The sequence below is a fragment of the Macrobrachium rosenbergii genome, chromosome 49 (assembly GCF_040412425.1).
Source record: "Macrobrachium rosenbergii isolate ZJJX-2024 chromosome 49, ASM4041242v1, whole genome shotgun sequence".
NCBI lineage: Eukaryota > Metazoa > Arthropoda > Malacostraca > Decapoda > Palaemonidae > Macrobrachium > Macrobrachium rosenbergii.
This window is the reverse complement of record NC_089789.1, coordinates 30,716,888-30,733,406: the sequence shown is the minus strand read 5'-3', so window position 1 is coordinate 30,733,406 and position 16,519 is coordinate 30,716,888. Positions and strand designations below refer to the sequence as shown.

At 39.2% G+C, this 16,519-nt stretch overlaps 1 protein-coding gene and 1 long non-coding RNA gene across 3 annotated transcripts in view; one reads left to right on the top strand and one right to left on the bottom strand.

Annotated features, from left to right (window-relative positions):
* LOC136832236 (uncharacterized) overlaps positions 1 to 7,437 on the top strand; it is a 110,193-nt gene extending 102,756 nt beyond the window's left edge. For both annotated transcript variants that reach the window (XR_010851130.1, XR_010851131.1), the window contains one exon: positions 6,671 to 7,437. This is a non-coding gene — a long non-coding RNA (uncharacterized lncRNA). The remainder of the gene's footprint in view (positions 1 to 6,670) is intronic.
* Positions 1 to 16,519, bottom strand: part of mRpS35 (mitochondrial ribosomal protein S35) — a 28,255-nt gene that overhangs the window by 8,407 nt on the left and 3,329 nt on the right. Inside the window, exons 3-4 of the mRNA XM_067093084.1 lie at positions 10,417 to 10,631; positions 4,262 to 4,401 (exon numbers count right to left, since the gene is read on the bottom strand). Coding sequence (XP_066949185.1) covers positions 4,262 to 4,401; positions 10,417 to 10,631 — 355 coding nt within the window. The remainder of the gene's footprint in view (positions 1 to 4,261; positions 4,402 to 10,416; positions 10,632 to 16,519) is intronic.

The window sequence follows — 16,519 nt, the reverse complement described above, 5'->3', positions numbered from 1 at the left end:
CTGTCATGTCGTGCAACGGCCCAGAGGAAGAAAAAGGACAAGGAATGAAACGTCATGAAAAAAAAATGGTGTTAAGTTACTGCACGATGCAGGCCAAGAATATGTTTCTCGGTGTACAGACAAACTCGTGCCTGCACGTAATGTAGGCCAGCCATTTTAATGGTTAAACATTATGATGATGGAAGGTTATCATCGTCAACATCATTATTATTATTATTATTATTATTATTATTATTATTTTCCATCACATTTTAATGGTTAAACATTATGATGATGATTATCTCATCAATCATTATTATTATTATTATTATTATTTTTATCATTATTACATCCATTGTTGTTATTATCATCATTATTACATCCATTGTTGTTATAACACTTTATCATTATTTTACACATTTAACTATGGTTTTAGTGCTGGTTATGACCAGAATATAAACAAATGTGAGGGTTAGCGGACATTTTGAATAGTAGCGCAAGCGCACCCTACAACTTTTTCAAATTTTCAAAAAAAAATTCTAGAGTAGGGCTTTCATATGAAACTTAGTTTAAATCAATATCTTTCTTAGAAGCAGAGTAATGAATGCTAGACTTTGAGGGCAATTTACTCATTTTTTAAAAAGTGGCGTTTACAACCTTCTGGTTCTGAGGCCCTCAATTGGTCTTGTCTAATTGTTTTCCAGAGGTTTAGGAGCATAAAGTTTCTGCACTAATAATGATATTAATTGTTAATATGCTATGTTTATTGTTTATACTGTATATGTTTATTCTGAGCAAGTACTCACTAGCACTTCCAGTTACATTTGTTCTCTAGAGGAAACCTCACCTGCTGTTTAACTTGTTAAGGCCAGAACTACTCTCTCAGGCTCAACTGCAGTTTCTACTCAGACTTCGTCTATTGGGCTTGGTAAAAAAAAAAAAAAAAAAAAAAAAAAAGCATACCTTGCAAGAAAGGATGCTCTACCTCTGAATCTTCGGTATCCTCAAGGTTAAGGAACACCAATTTTCAAGTCATCTGTGTTGTTGCCCACTGATCAGCCAAATGCTCACCAATCTCTCTACCCATTATTTGTCAAATGACTTGACTGCTCCCTTGAATGACTGTAACTGCCAGTTCACGTGCTTTACCCAAGGATTGGATTGTCCTTTTCACTTGTGATTTATTCTTATGAGATGCAGTATTCTGAGGTAAAAGCAAACATCTGACTGCAATGGTTGGTTGATTTGAGCAAGTGAAAAGCACTCTTGTTAAACTGCTGGTACTTCTTTACTGGTTTCACTGGACCTTTGCAAAGGCGAAGACTGCCTGACCTAATTTATTATTTAGGCTCTATATGAGTGAAAGGACTGATACACAAATTATATTTTTTATAACAAACCATTTTAAAAGTAATTTGTATTTTTCCTAGGTGTAAAAACTAGAGGCTTTTATGTTGGATTATTCTTCAGTACAAGCTGGAATTAGTCGCTGAAACTTGATAACAGTACTTAACTGGTAGTTTAGGTGGTGATAAGGAGAATACCCTTGCTTGTTTTTCCTTTGGCATCTGGGATAAAGTGGGGGCAGTGTGTGATGAGGGTGGGGAAAGAAGGATATCAGGAATGTTGACAAGGGTGGAAAAAATGAAAGGTACCCAGTGTTCTTCCCTGGGAACCATCACCACTCAAGGTTTTTCTTGAAGCTTTGTCAGATACTTCAGAAACTTTGTATATGACCTTCAGAGATCATTACATCCTAATTGAACTGGGAGTTCAAAATGTCAGTTATGGTTGCATTTGCAATTCTTTCACGTAGAATGTGTCTTGATCAATTACTGAAGCAGAACTTGAGAGTGGTTTGGGATATTCCGCATGGAACTTTTATGCGTTAAAGGTTGTAAGGGCAAGATCCTAGGGGATGATTTCAAAGATATTGCTATGAATTTTCTATTCTCCTGATTCGAGACATCTTAGGTGATGGTCTTAAACACTTAGGGGTTAAGGAGACGATGGGACATGTAAAAAATATCTACTAATTGTTGAGCTGGACTGTTTTATAAGATAAATATGCACACAACTGTTCCTTACTATAAAACTGAGTTATACAAAAGAATAATAAGACATTCCTCCCTTAGCTTAAATAAGTCTATCAAGGTGAGGTTAATGCTCTGACATCTCATCAGGAAATGCTGCACCTGCAGGACTAATATTTATATGGCTATTATTATTATCATTATTTTTGTATATGTATCTACATATATACATAGACACATACATGCATATACATATTTACATACCCCTCTATATTTTTCTTGTAGGAATCAAGCTGTCGTCCTAACAACGAATTCCTGACTTCAAAAGTACTTCTGCCTCATAAATAGGCCAAAGTACCTTACCAATTACAGAAGTACAGCACCACACGTATTCACCCGTGTGCAAGAATTTGAAATTTGCATGTTGAACAGAGGAAGGTGAAAAACTGATATTGTATCTATATCCTAACACAGCTCTAAGCAGCTTCATAAAACTGGAAACCGATGCAGTGGCATTCCAAGAATTGGCTTTAAGGGATACACTCGGTTGGTTGGCTGGGTGGTTCCTAAGTGCTCACTTCACAAAAACAGCTGCGGGCACACTACACTGTTTGTTAGATACAAAGCTATTTAACTTTTAACACTATATTACTAGCTTTTCCCTTCCAACTATTAATCCCTTTTTCCAAATGGCACTGACTTTTCTTGAAAACATGCCTTGCCAGAATTAGTTTTAACTTCTTACTCGCTTGAACAGGAGCCAGGGTAGAAGCATACAAAAGAGTGCCAATCAATAGATTCATCTTCAGCAAAAAGGAGTGAAAGCGAAACAATGCCAACTATGAACTGGTTAGAAACTAAAAGAAAATGAACCAAATCAGGGTTGAAAACCATAAGTCTAAAGGAAGAACCCCAATGAAAGGAAACTGCAAATCCAAGGATGAAGATGGTGAGACAATAAATGCCTGAGAAGGAAACATACCAGGAAACGTCAGCAATGTCTAGGGAATGCTGGTGGTAAGTACAGCTGGATGGGGTGGAGGTAAAGGGTTCTCACACGACCTCACCATGGAATAAGGACGACAACCGGAGCCATCTGCACAACACTTTAAAGAGGCAATTGTGAAGAGCAAGAGCCCATTCTAGCACAAGGCTAGCTTAATACAGTATAGATAAATAAGTGATGGAAGAGGGAGAACTGCCAATACAAATAGGAAAATTTGTCAAAAGGTGACAAATATGAGGTGATGGGGGGGGGGGGAACTGAGTAAGAGTGGGAGTGTTAACATCAGATATGGAAGACTATACTGGGCGAGAAAATCATTAACAACAGAAGTATAGATGCGCAATTAGGAAACTACTGGAGGAAATGTAATATAATGTACTATAATCCTTAGATAACTCCACCAGTTAACACACATCACTATCACTCACTCCAAAATATGATAATACATGCTAGTAAACGTGGGCTCTAAATTCTACTAAATATATCCTTCGAAGAACACGCTGAATTAGAGCTGGTGGAAGGTTGGAAGCAAGGTGGTACAAAGCACAAACCTTGGCCCCAACACTTGCCTTAGTTCCCTGTCAGTATAGAAGAACTACTGATGCAGTCTAGAGGGTGGGCTACAGGCTGACAAAGGCTCTAACACCTCTCTTGTGGGGGAAACCAAAAAAGGTCAATCATTATGGGGAGAACAGTGATCTTCACCCATAATGTATAGTCAAATGTCTAACCAATAAAAGGAGAATATTACTCACTTTACCTAACAGTTTTCTCCTGAACCTCATAGGGAGCATAAGAGGGCATTCACCCTCTAATCGGGCTGCTCCTTATTTTCTTCACAAGAAGAAGAAAAAGCACACTTGTGCCCCTACAGGTAGGCTAATACACGTGTGGCTATGCACAACCGGAACATTCAGTTTACGCAAAACTCATTCCTATACAGCCTAATGCTTCTATCTGTGCGTGTTGTAAATGACATAATGCAAAAAACAGAAAACAAGCACAATGCCACACAGGAGAAAATCAGCCAGAAATAGCGAGTGCCAATCGCACCTGATGGTATGAAGATATAAGGCAACTTTAACAGTAGGTAAGATTCATTCCAAATAATGTGAACACATCCAAGAATCAGATACCCATAAAATAAATTAGCCAGTCCCCTCCACATATAAAAAATACATTCAGCTAAATATGAGTTTTTTAGATATTTGCAAGTGATTATACACTGGTTACATAGTCTTACCCTGTAAGTAACAACACGAGCTTTAGGATCTCTGATGTTTGGTGAGGAATGTAAGTAGGTGCTTGTTTTGACTATCACAGGGAAATGTTTTTCTTGTCTTTCTGGGGTTTCGAGGTTAGCAGGCCATGCAGTACAGAACCCTGGAAGAGACAACACATGTACTGATGGATTCTTTGCGAGTGCAGATAAAATAATCCAAGACTTATATTCTACAAAAATATACAGGTTTCATGTTAACTGATCATACCAATAACCATGAAAAAATCATTCAAACTACAAATTCAAGAAGCTTTGAACAATAATGATAAACTGTATTTATATGATAAAATCACAACACAGATGCATCTGAAAAAACACAATAAACACTCTTACTAATGGCTATATAGTTTTTTTTAGAGACCTTCAATTCATAACTTCACTGTAGCAACTGTTATTTACTCATTCACGTACTCAACAAGTACATTTTGGCAAGTGCATGTATTGTACATAATAAGAAGTCTATCTGGGTGTGTACATATATGGTTCCACAAGGTAATCACAAAAAATCACATGGATAGAAAAGAAATGACATCCTTAAAAGCATGGTGTGTCTATAGCTCTGGGCAGTTTTCAATATTTTGCATAGCTCAGGGATGTAACTATCCTCTCATGCATAAGGAAGAGTGAGATAATATTTGAAGCTCTGAATGTTCTACAACCTTTGTGGTTGTGATTGATTCTAATACTATATTACTCAGCCTCATCTGCAGAGGACCAAATTGGCATATGCTATCTTTGGGTCAGGCTTGTCTTCCATTCCACTACTACAGTACTAAGAAATGATGGTAGATTAGTGATTGGCCCTAAGGAAAAGGCTGAACTGCTTCACTGAATTTTTGGAGCTAAGCAATCAGCTGAGGGATGTCCTGATACTTGTCATCCTGATAACTTGTCATTTTCCTAGGGATGAGAAAATTCTTGATAATCTTGATAGCTGATGGAAATTTGCATTTTGCTCTAGGGATGTTAAGAAAATTCTTGATAATCTTGATAGCTGATGGTTTCTTCCTTTTGTTTTTTTAAAAGGTTTCTTGTGTGTTGTCTCCCAAGATTAGTAGATTAGTATCTCTATGGATGAGTGCAAGCTTAGTAATACAGTACTGTGCCTTTCCATAGAGTGGCATATCTTCAGACTACAGTAACTATAGGCCAATTTCTATTTGCCCTGTGCTTTCCAAGTTGCTGAAAAACTTATTTTTATGCCATTTTACAAGTATGCGGAATCCAAAGGATTGTTAGCTGATGGTCAATATGCATACAGTATAGGAAACAGTTAGGTACCTACGATGCTCTTTTAGATTTGACATGCCATTTGCAAGAGAACCTTGATAAGGGTTTTGATAGTACAGTAATTCTGATAGATTTTAGTACTGCTTTTGTTTTAATAAACCATTATATGTAAACATTAAAATCTTGGAGTCAGCGATATATTTTAGGGTTACTTCAAAATTTCCTTACAGATAGGCAGCAGTTGAGTTTTGGTTGATGGTATCTTTAGCGAACCAAGACCTATTGCCTCTGGAGTTCTGTACTAATTTAGCACACACTATTTTGGTTCTCTTAATAATTTTCAATTTAGCAATTTATTTTGAAATTCTGCTATGTTGAGAGGTGGTCGTTAACTCAGGAAAAATTATGGTTCTGTAAACAATTCTTACATAGGAGAAAAGCATCCTAAAATTTTGCTAAATCTACAGCTTCTTTAGGCTTAATAAGTACATGAGTCTATAATAATTTCGTTGGAGTTCTGCTTTATAGACATCTCAGTCTCCAGGAATTTTGATGATAACTGTATGGTACATTGGAATTTACAGGGGTGAACAGTGGTGGTTGCTAGTGAGTCATGTGAGCATGAGTGACAATTCTACTTGGAAAAGGAAATATTAGTTTACTGGCCACTGTAAATGAGCCCTTAGGCTGGAGTTTGGGGTAAGCTTGCATAGGCTGAGTGCTGGATACAGATATATTAAAATAATTTTTTGAGTTACTCCTCTTTTTAGTTCTGTTTTGGCAAATTTCAGAGGAATTACTGTTGAAGTCTTTTCTTATATTTAAAACTGCATCTATAACATGAGCAAGTTGTTTATTAATCAACATGATGACTGGCAATACAATTCACTAATAACTGTTGAAGTTGTTCATGTTATTGTTCTTAGCATTATTACTGGCTTTTGTGTGTCAGTTACTATTAGTGTTATTATTATTGCTGATGCTGGCAATGTTATGGTTGATGTTGCTCTTATTGTGCCTGTGTTAGTGTTCTTGTATTTGTGTAGATTTATCCATTTTTTCTGAACTTCAGACCTTGTCATTTTTATTAGCATAAAAGATATTCATGCAGCTTTATAATTTAGGTTTGTTCTGTTTCAGAGAGCAATGCAGTGAGAAGCTACGAATTTTCCAGAGTACAGTATACAAGTAAATTCCAGTCTTATTTAAAACATCACTTAGAAGTTCATGGAATCCCAGTTGAAGCAATCAAGTTAACCATTTACAGGGAAAGAAGACAGCACAAAACTTAATAAAAATAAACATCACTGTCCTCTACCAGAATGTGAAGATTAATATTACCACCAAGCATATGGATCAACCTTTCAATAAGTTTCACAATTTTAATCCTACCAGTGAAATATATATAAAAATAATATGAAGGAGAGCACTACTCCAAATTTAGATGCTGCCTCTCATGTATGGTTACTGAAGGTTTTTCATTTGATTTAGTCATCACAATGACAGCCTAGTGGTTTTAAGAAGAAACTTAAACAAAAATCTAGCAGCTGTAAAAGGGTGTATTTTAAATTTTGTTAATATAAGTTGAATGATTTATTTTAAAAACTTTTATTCCAACCTGTATGCTTTAAAGAACAAATTTGTAAGAATTACTTAAAAGAATTAGGCCTTTGTAACACACTTCTACTGCAATTTATTTTAAAATTTTCTTGTTTTTCAGTTTATCTGTAATAATTCAATCTGTTACTTTGATATTTGCTTTTGATGATAGAATTATGTCTATTTGTACATACTGTATTTTTATCTGTTCTTCAAGAAAGACTACAGTGTTGCTTTCATGGTCTTTCAAACTGATATTTTATAGCTTATAAAGTCTAAATATATTTTTAAATAAATTAATTTTATTAAAATGTAATTTCAACATGCTCCTATTTTAAGCAAGGGTCATTATATATAACATTTTACATAATAACTATCTGATAGTATACAGGCATATCACTGATAAAAAATCAACATGTTAAAGTACTTTCAAGTCAAAGAGTTGACACTGGAAAAAATTCACATAATTTTTCTTTTACCTCCTTAATGCTAATAAAGTAAATAACTCCTTGTTGGAGGCTCCTTACAAGGAAAAAAAGATTCTATCTTGCACAGTACTAGTGACACTGTGCCAGAGCCAAAAATCCACAACCGACAGTACTATACTAAAGACAACTACCTTCAGATATGAAGGTACACTCCTATACACCAATGCTTCACAAACTACAGGTGAGAAAGCAAGCTTAGTCTCCTACTTAGTTCAGGAGAAAATTGTCATTGCCAGGGCAATAGATGCAAGGGCTTTGCAATTCTCATGAAATTTTGACATCTTGCAAATAATGTTAGTTAAAAAACCAAGTTACACTTCCATGAGTTGCATTGACAACTTTCTCTAGCAAAAGGTTTTAAGAGTTAATTAATAGATGCTTACAACACAGACATCATGAGGTTTACTTTAATAAAACTGTGAAGAACCAGACTCAATTCAGCATGTGCTGACTTAATTAGCAATGTGGAACAAGGACATAGGAGTGTTTGACCTCTTAACACTACAGGATAATTTCTTAACTTCTCCCCTTACCAATACTGTACAGGATTACCATGCCACTGAGCAACTTCAATAACTAATCTAAGGATAAGTTTCCAAATTTAAAAGTTATAGCTACTGCTCCCATGTTAAGTGGATTTCCTTCCATTAAGGATAGAAATTGACAAGAAAGTCCTTAACTAAAGAACTGATGAAAGGGACATTACATTCCTACTCTTTGGAAGTTTTGGTTTCCGAACCACTATATGTACAGAGAACCTTCACATCAGGCTTAATCATTTTAGTGCAATTCCAACAATTCTTTAAAGTCCTTACTGGACCCCCAAGGGATCAAGTTCCTCATTACCTAGAGAGACTTTGGAAGTTTTGGTTTCCGAATCATTATATGTATGGAGAACCCTTACATCAGGTTTAATCATTTTAGTGCAATTCCAACAATTCTTAAAAGTCCTTACTGGACCCCCAAGGGATCAAGTTCCTCATGCCCTAGTGACTCCAGGCTAGGTAAAGACAGTGTTGTAGGTAAGGACCTAGCCCAAAACCATACAGCCCAAAATAAGGGAAAAATAATTGTCTTGTGTTTAGCAAAGCCTACCTTAACTGACAAAGCTAGTAGCTCTCTCAATTTTTAGCTGCAGCTAAGGATGCTGTCAAGTTTCCATAGAAACTTCTTTACAAGGAACTTGTTCCAAATAGTTCAAAGGGCAACAACATTATGAACTGAAAAACCCGATACAGATTCCAAGGTAAAGTACATACCAGAGACCTGGGAAACTCCACCTTAACAAGCCTACAGCCAAAGCCAACATGGCGCTTTAGCCTTAAAGGCTGCTATCAAGAAGTTTTCTCTTGGAAAGAAACATCATGGTCTGTAAGTTGTGGATGACATTGGTTTTTTTCAGATGGTTGTATATTGGACAGGCTAGGTTGTTCCTCATCAGCAGGTTAGCTGCTTTTTTGATTGAACAGTATTTTAACAGTTGATGGTTAGTCCAGGTTCTGTAGGGATAAGTGATTAGCTATAATGGGCTTGTTCTTAATCAAGCACATATCTGTGCTGGAGGGGATGGCTTCAATATCATACCATTTGCCATGGGCTTTTTAATTTTATTTACCTCTTCATTAGAATGCCTTGTTACTCAAAAACACATTTCTCTTTTATTGTTCGCTAGTATGTTTGCTACATTTCATTTCAGTGCTTAATACTACTTTGCAACATGAATATCCTATTAGATACATGGCCTCATATTTTAATTATTTCAAATCACTTTTGAAATAGCAATGACACTCAATTTAATTGGGTCTAGGTTCCTGATAAGTAACTACAGTATATCCATTAAGTAACAAAGACTCAAGACCTAGTAAGGTTACATAATACTCCAGAGCCAGTGTAGCAATCATGTGAAAATCTGTTTCATTCTCTCTTCCCTTGAAGTTATATTACATTATATTTAGTTTTAAATTTTGAGGATCTTGTAAGCTGTTAGATTTATTAATGAATACTGTAAGAATAATAAAATATGGAGAAAATACTATATGCACTGTACATGAGTGTGTACGTGCATTTAACTTGATTTTACACTGAGGAATTACCTATCGTTTTGTACAGCATTTTGGCAAATCCACAGTAAAAATCTAACAAACATTTTATCAAAATCTTCATCCATGTGCAGGGCTTATTAAAAATATATCACAGATATACTGTTATTCACTTAGTATGGCACAAAAAAATTCACAAAATCCCTGCACTATCCAGATCATGTAAGCTACTGGAGCTTAGGCTATTGTATTGAAATGGTTGAAACCTTGGATAAAGATGTAATGCAGTATACTTACTGATATATACACATTAAGTACACTTCATTAAGAGATATTAATTTATCAAATGCTGAAGTAAAATAATGAAACACAATGCAAGTTACACAAGCAGAAAGCAATGCTCCTGACACCAAGAGTCCAGCAAAGAATCTTGAATGCCATTTACTTTAAAGTGTATCATGCAAGCACATAAAGTACAAACTCACTATGGGATACTCCCTTTCTAAACTACACATTTGGTGAGCTGGTGTTCCCTAGAATTCAGTGGCTCTGAGGAAGATTTGAAAAGGTAGGCTGCTAGAATTGACTTTGTGGCCACTTCCATGTGAATGTAGACGTCACATGATGTCCTTGAGCACTGGCACTTGGGTATCTAAGTCCCTCCCTATCTAAAGCCACATAAGAAATAATCAACGTGAAATACAATACATTGACACTGTCAAATAAATTATTCTAAACATTATAAAACTTAACTGCTTACTTTTAAGAGCTCCACACTGACGCTCAATCACAGGTGGTGTCAAATGGAGAAAATTTGGGATTTTCATGAGTTCAGCATTTCCCCATTTGTCTGGTGTAGCCTTCCCTGTTGCTGGGTAACCCTGACGAATGGGAAATGGTACAGTGGCAGGATGAAAAGAACGTGCTGCTGGCCACACATTTCCCCAGTCTTGGTCAATCTTTTGTCGTTTATATCTGAAAAATAAAAAAAAAAATACACAATTTTTCAATCACTGAACTTAGTGACCAAAATTCTCAATATTAAACATGTTTCATACAAACATCCTTCAAGATTTAAAATATGACATTTTCATGGTAAAATAAAGTTTTGTAAATAGCTTAGAGTTTCTATTGGCAGCTTAAATTTTGAATTCCGCGGTAGCGATTCTCTTGTTTTGTGTAGGTGACAAGACCCCACCCACTTTCGGGGTAAGACAGAGGAACAACTACGCCAACAGCTCAATCTGATTATGCTAATGTCAATGCCTGGGCAGGAGGGAGGGCTCCATCTGTAATTACTGGGTAAGTATATATATAAAACTATTTTATAAAAATGTCATTTTTATATAAGTAACTTACCCAGTAATTACTTTGCTGATTCCATATTGAAAGGTGGTGGGGAATCTTGGACGGCAAAATAACACTACATATGAAAAGTTAATGAACTAAAATAGGCTAGCATTGAGACAATGCTTGTTGTTTCCTTACCTGGTGAGAAAGCTGCACAGGTAATTACTGCCTCTAGTTGGTGCTCATCTCAACCTGTAGAGAAGTTCCTCCATGCATTGTTCCTTCGTGGGAGAGTGAAGTAGCCAGTCGTCTAAATACAGCGAGATCTTCACACATACTAGATGAAACCAACCCACCAGGTGAGTGAGTGCCTGAGTAAAAACCTGTGGGGCAGGCGAGAGGCCAAAACAGAGTGCTCTGAACTGAGAAACTCAATTCCTGAAGACCAACCTGAGGTACTTTCTTGAATCCTCGTGAATGGGATATGAAAGTACGCATCTTGCATGTCTAGGGAGATCATCCAATCCCCCTGATAGATGGATGCAAGTATGGACTGCATTGTCACCATACTCAATTTTTTCTTCTCTACGAAGTAATTCAAAGCACTCACGTCAAGCACCGGTCTCTACCCACCTGAAGACTTGGGCACTACAAAGAGCCAGTTGTAGAACCCGACTCTGTGTTCCTGACTAGTTCTGTGGCCTTCTTGCTGAAGAGAGAGGAAACCTCCTCTGTGAGGGTTGAATACCTCTCCGATTCTTCAGAGTAGGCCATTGATACGACGGGAGTGATCAAGGGAGGCCTCTCCCTGAAGGGGATAGAATATCCCTCCCTGAGTACCTTGATTACCCACTGGTCTGCCCCTCTTGAGCACCATCTTTCCCAGAAGCGACGAAGCCCTGCACCCACTGGGGTGTGGAGGGCTGGGTTCTAACTTGCGGGCTGATGGTGTAGTGGATGACTTCTTGATGGTTCGGAGTGTTAACCTAACTGTTCCCCTAGGCCTGGACTGAGATCTCTGTCTGCCCCCACAAAAGGGCCTCGACTGCAGAGGAGATGTCCTTGTGGGTAAGGTGGTCCAGTCTCTCTGATGCTTTGTCGACTGTGTCAGAAGGTCATGAGGAGACTTCTTATGCAGGTTGGAAGCGATATCACTAACGGTCATCTGCGGGAAAAGATGATGCTTATCCAGCAGAGAAAATAGAAGGGCTGATTTTTGTGACGCTGTCACACCCTTAGACATAGAGGAAACCCACAATTCCCTTTTTTTGAGAACGCCCATCGTATATAATGAAGCAACTTCCTTCAAACTGTCCCTGACTGCTTTTTCAGTGCAGAACAGAAATCCATTTAGCTCTGAAGCGCAGTCAGTCAGGAGAGAGAGAGATTCTGAACTTGGCAAGAGCACCTAGACGCCAGTCTATAAAACTTAAAAACCTCAAAAGTCTTAAATAGACTTTTCAAAAGATGGTCCATCTCTTGTGCCGAAAAGAATACCTTCGCCGAGGCAAGAGCGGATCTACGTCCTGCGTCAGTAAGTCCTGAGAAGTCCCCCTGGGAGGAGGCAACCACTCCCAGGGAAGGGGCTTCTGCAGTAGCATAAGACAGGTAACGAGGACGAGAAAGAAACGGAGGAACACTAAAACAAGCCTTCCCCTGTTTCCTCTTCTTGGAAAGCCAGTTCTCCACTTCAAAAGGGGCCTTCTTGGATGAGGACGAGAGAACCAACTTGGGGAGTCCGACAATGTCTGAAGGCTGACTACTTACTTAAAGGATGAAGCCAGGGATGTCGGAGCCGTGGGAGAGAAGAATTCCCAGAAGTTCTGAAGCAAAAATCTCAAAAGGGACGTGCAAGGAGTCGCTGGTGAATCTTGATCAAAATCTCATCCTCCAACGAAACAGGAGGCAAGGGAGCATCTGAGGAAGGAGCCTTAGCAGTTGACGGTCTGTGCGGTGGCTGAAGAATGGAACTTGAGGAAGACAGACAATTCGTCATTGAACTAAATGGAGCTGGCGCCTGAAGCTTAAAAGCAGACATCAAATTACTGACTGGTTCCCCTGAGGCACTGGCAGCAGGAGGAATAGATGAAAGTCAACATGGAGGAGCCCTAGAGCGAACAGATGCATCAGGGAACTCGGGTGCTGCAGGGCGCTATTGGGCACTTCAGGAAGCTTGGGCATTTCAGGAAGCTTGGGCCTCTAAGGAAGCTTGGGCACTTCAGGGAACTCAACCAAAGGCAGGAGTTCAGCTAATACAAGGCGCTCGGGTGCTACTGGGCGCTCAACGCGCAAAAAGCGCTCGGCCGAATCTGGGAGCTTAGGCAAAGAACTACGCTGCTCACTTGAAGCAGGGTGCTTGGAGCCTGAAAGTGAATAATTCTTAAACAAGGAGGAGTGACTATACACTCGTTCCTGGCATCCAAGAGAGGAGAAGCGCTCAGGGCTGTCCCGCTTACTGCAAAAATGCTGAGGACTGAGGGGAGGCTCCCTCAACCTTTTGCTGGGCAGTTGAGGAACTTGATCCTTGGAAGAAGAGCGCCTCTTCAAAGGGTGCGACTCATCGGGAAAACACCATTGGTGCCTTTTGTTTGTGAAGAATCCCCTGAACTAGACGAAAGCGGATGCATGTCCGAGACGTCTTTTGCAGCGGCTGTCTCTTGACGCAACCTGGGATGTAACAGGTTGGTCTAAGGGGGCCGACTGCTCATGGGCAGACCCCACTGACCTCCCTTGGGCTAATGGTATGCCTCCTCCCTGGTTCAAGGGAATATGGCAGTGACCGATGCCTACGAGAATCAGCGGGATGAACAGCCACCTCCTCGACTAACACTTCACTTTCACTTTTCTTGTCAAATTTATCCAAAAGGACATGCATCAATGGCCCTCATTGGGCCACTTTACCTACCACCATATTTAATTTTTGATCAAACTTACTTTCAATGCTGGCGAAGTGATTGGGCTTGGAAGTGCGGGAGCCAGGGGAAGGAGTAGGTGGTCTAGGAGAATGAACTGATACATGAGATGCAGAAATAATAGAAGATACAACAGGAATATCTAGACTTAGGAGCCATCTGACTAACTAATTTCTCACCAGCTTTAGCATCTGCCTTCCTTATATGATCTCTCTCCAATTCATTTAAATGAGAAGCCAACGTCTTCCATTTATTTTTGTCCCAAGTAAGGTTAATAGTACAAACTTGCCTTCTGCAAGTTGTGCAAAGAGTATGCAAGTCATAAGTCAGTTTCGTTAACTGGATACTGCAGCCTTTGCTGCAATACCAGAAACTAGAAGAGCTAGTGTCTGATATAACTAACTAGCTAACAGTCAAAATCAGTATAAGTCTATAAAAAAACAGGAAAACCATTAAACAATGCTGAAAGGCCACCATACAATAAATACCTCAATGGATGGGAAGAAACAACTAATTTCAAAACCAAGCTGTTTAGTCAACACTATGTGTGTCGACGATACAAGTAGCAGAAACAAACTGAGCTATTGGCTTAGTTGTTCCTCTGTCTTACCCCGAAAGTGGGCAGGGTCTTTTCACCTACACAAAACAAAAGAATCGCTACCGCGGAATTCAAAATTTAAGCTGCCGTTCAAGCAGAAACTCTTAGCTAAGTAATTGCTGGGTAAGTTACTTGTATAAAAATAAATTTTTCAAGCAATTTGTATTTCTTATGTATGCAAACCAGAGCCTTTTGCTTGGGGAGAATCCTCGGCATAAGCTGGAGCAATTGTTGTGATTGTTAACAAGGTTGTTAACTGATGGTAACTGGGGAGTGAATGTGGAAATACCCCTCAATCACCTTAAGTTACTTGTCACTTTTTCTTTGGCCAAAGAGATAAAGCAGGGTAGTTTAGGTGGGATTATGGTAAGAAGCTCTCTTCATCTACCTAGGAAAAATACATATTACTTTACAGATTTGTTTTTTGTTGCTAGGGAAATAAAACCATTGCCTTTTACACAGGAGACTTACTCTTCAAGTGGGAGGTTGTCTATGAATGCTGACTGGAGTCGAATCTTACCTGGAAATGTTATGCTCCCAGTTATGCATGCAGGCAGGTGAAGCAATGACTCCAGTAACCTCCTACTTGGCCTGGTAAATGGAATGACAGAGCAGTAAGGCCCTGGGTGTGAGTGAGCCTCTGACCTAGGAAGGGGGTTCTTGGAGAGATTCCACTGCTTTTTCTGTCCCTGCATCAACCTTCTGATCTAGATGTTCCTTGGTGATACTTTGGTGAAGTCTGACTGGGCTCTTTTGATACTAGTGGTGATGTAAGCAAGTACCATCTAATGTGGTTCAGATTCCACAGTAAGCTGTAGGTCCCATTGCTAGGTAACCAACTGGTTCTTAGCCACGTAAAATAAGTCTAATCCTTCGGGCCAGCCCTAGGAGAGCTGTTAATCAGTTCAGTGGTCTGGTTAAACTAAGGTATACTTAGCTTTTTTTTTTTTCTCTGTCAGCTTGCCTTTCGGGGGAACAGGCCTGTCACCCCAGCATTCTTTTAGGGTTTACTCTGACACCTTCACTCTATGGCACTGCTTGTGGTGGTTATCAGTTTTCCCTATCCCCCTGGAGACATTGGTGTTTCACAGTTGTCTCCATGCTCTTTCCCTCTGTCCAGTTTCACCATATTCGAGGGGAGTAGTCCTCAGAACCTTGGTTCTTCAGGATCCCTCCACCGGGCAGTGTGCTTTGAGACCCTATTAATGGTTCCCGGGAAACCACTGAGTAATTCTGATTACAGCTGTTTCCACATATCTATTGTTCCTGGCACTTTGACCATGTCAGGTGCACAGTTGGCCCTCTTGCTAGATAACAAATGGGGTCATTAGGTTCAAGGAGCTGGGTCACTATGACTTGGTTTTTGATCTGCAGCCTTCACCACCCGATTTGAGTGGCTGACTTGGAATTGTGGCCTTCCACTTGAATGTAGCCTGCTGTGATTAGGAAAGGACAAGATTAACTTTCTTTGCTAGTTGGTGATAGACTTCTTCACTTTCTGAATAGTATGAGGTCTTAGTTGTGTGTTGATTCATCCTGCTTTATCGTAACACCTGTGCCTTCTTTCAGGGTGATTCCTTTCTTTGGAAGTCTGCAAAGTCTTGCAATGTGAGTGAGGATGCCCTAAATGGTCCTGCTGGATATTTCTTTGTTGAGCTCCTGTGGTTGTTCTCTGTACATGAACTCAGTGGCTTGGGCTATTGTTGTCACACTCCAGTCTGGGAATAGCATATGTATCTCTCTTATGTCCTTTCCTGTTCACGTGGTAAAGACAGATGTTCCAGGTGTCCCTGAGGCTCGGATGATTTTCATCACTCCACTTGTTTTCGCTAAAGTGGCAATAGTTTTGAACTCTCCTTTGCTGACTGTTCACAGTTATTTCTTCTTGCTCTGGAAGATGCTTTTGGAGCAAGCTTTTATATTGTTTCTACAAACTTCCATACATGTTGCATCTTTTGGTGTCCCAATTATTTAGTGTAACCTTAGTGAGGGTGGCTCTCCTCAGTCATAACAGCAGCTGTTGCATGAATGGCAGGTTACTATGTACGGGACTCTTGTTTGCC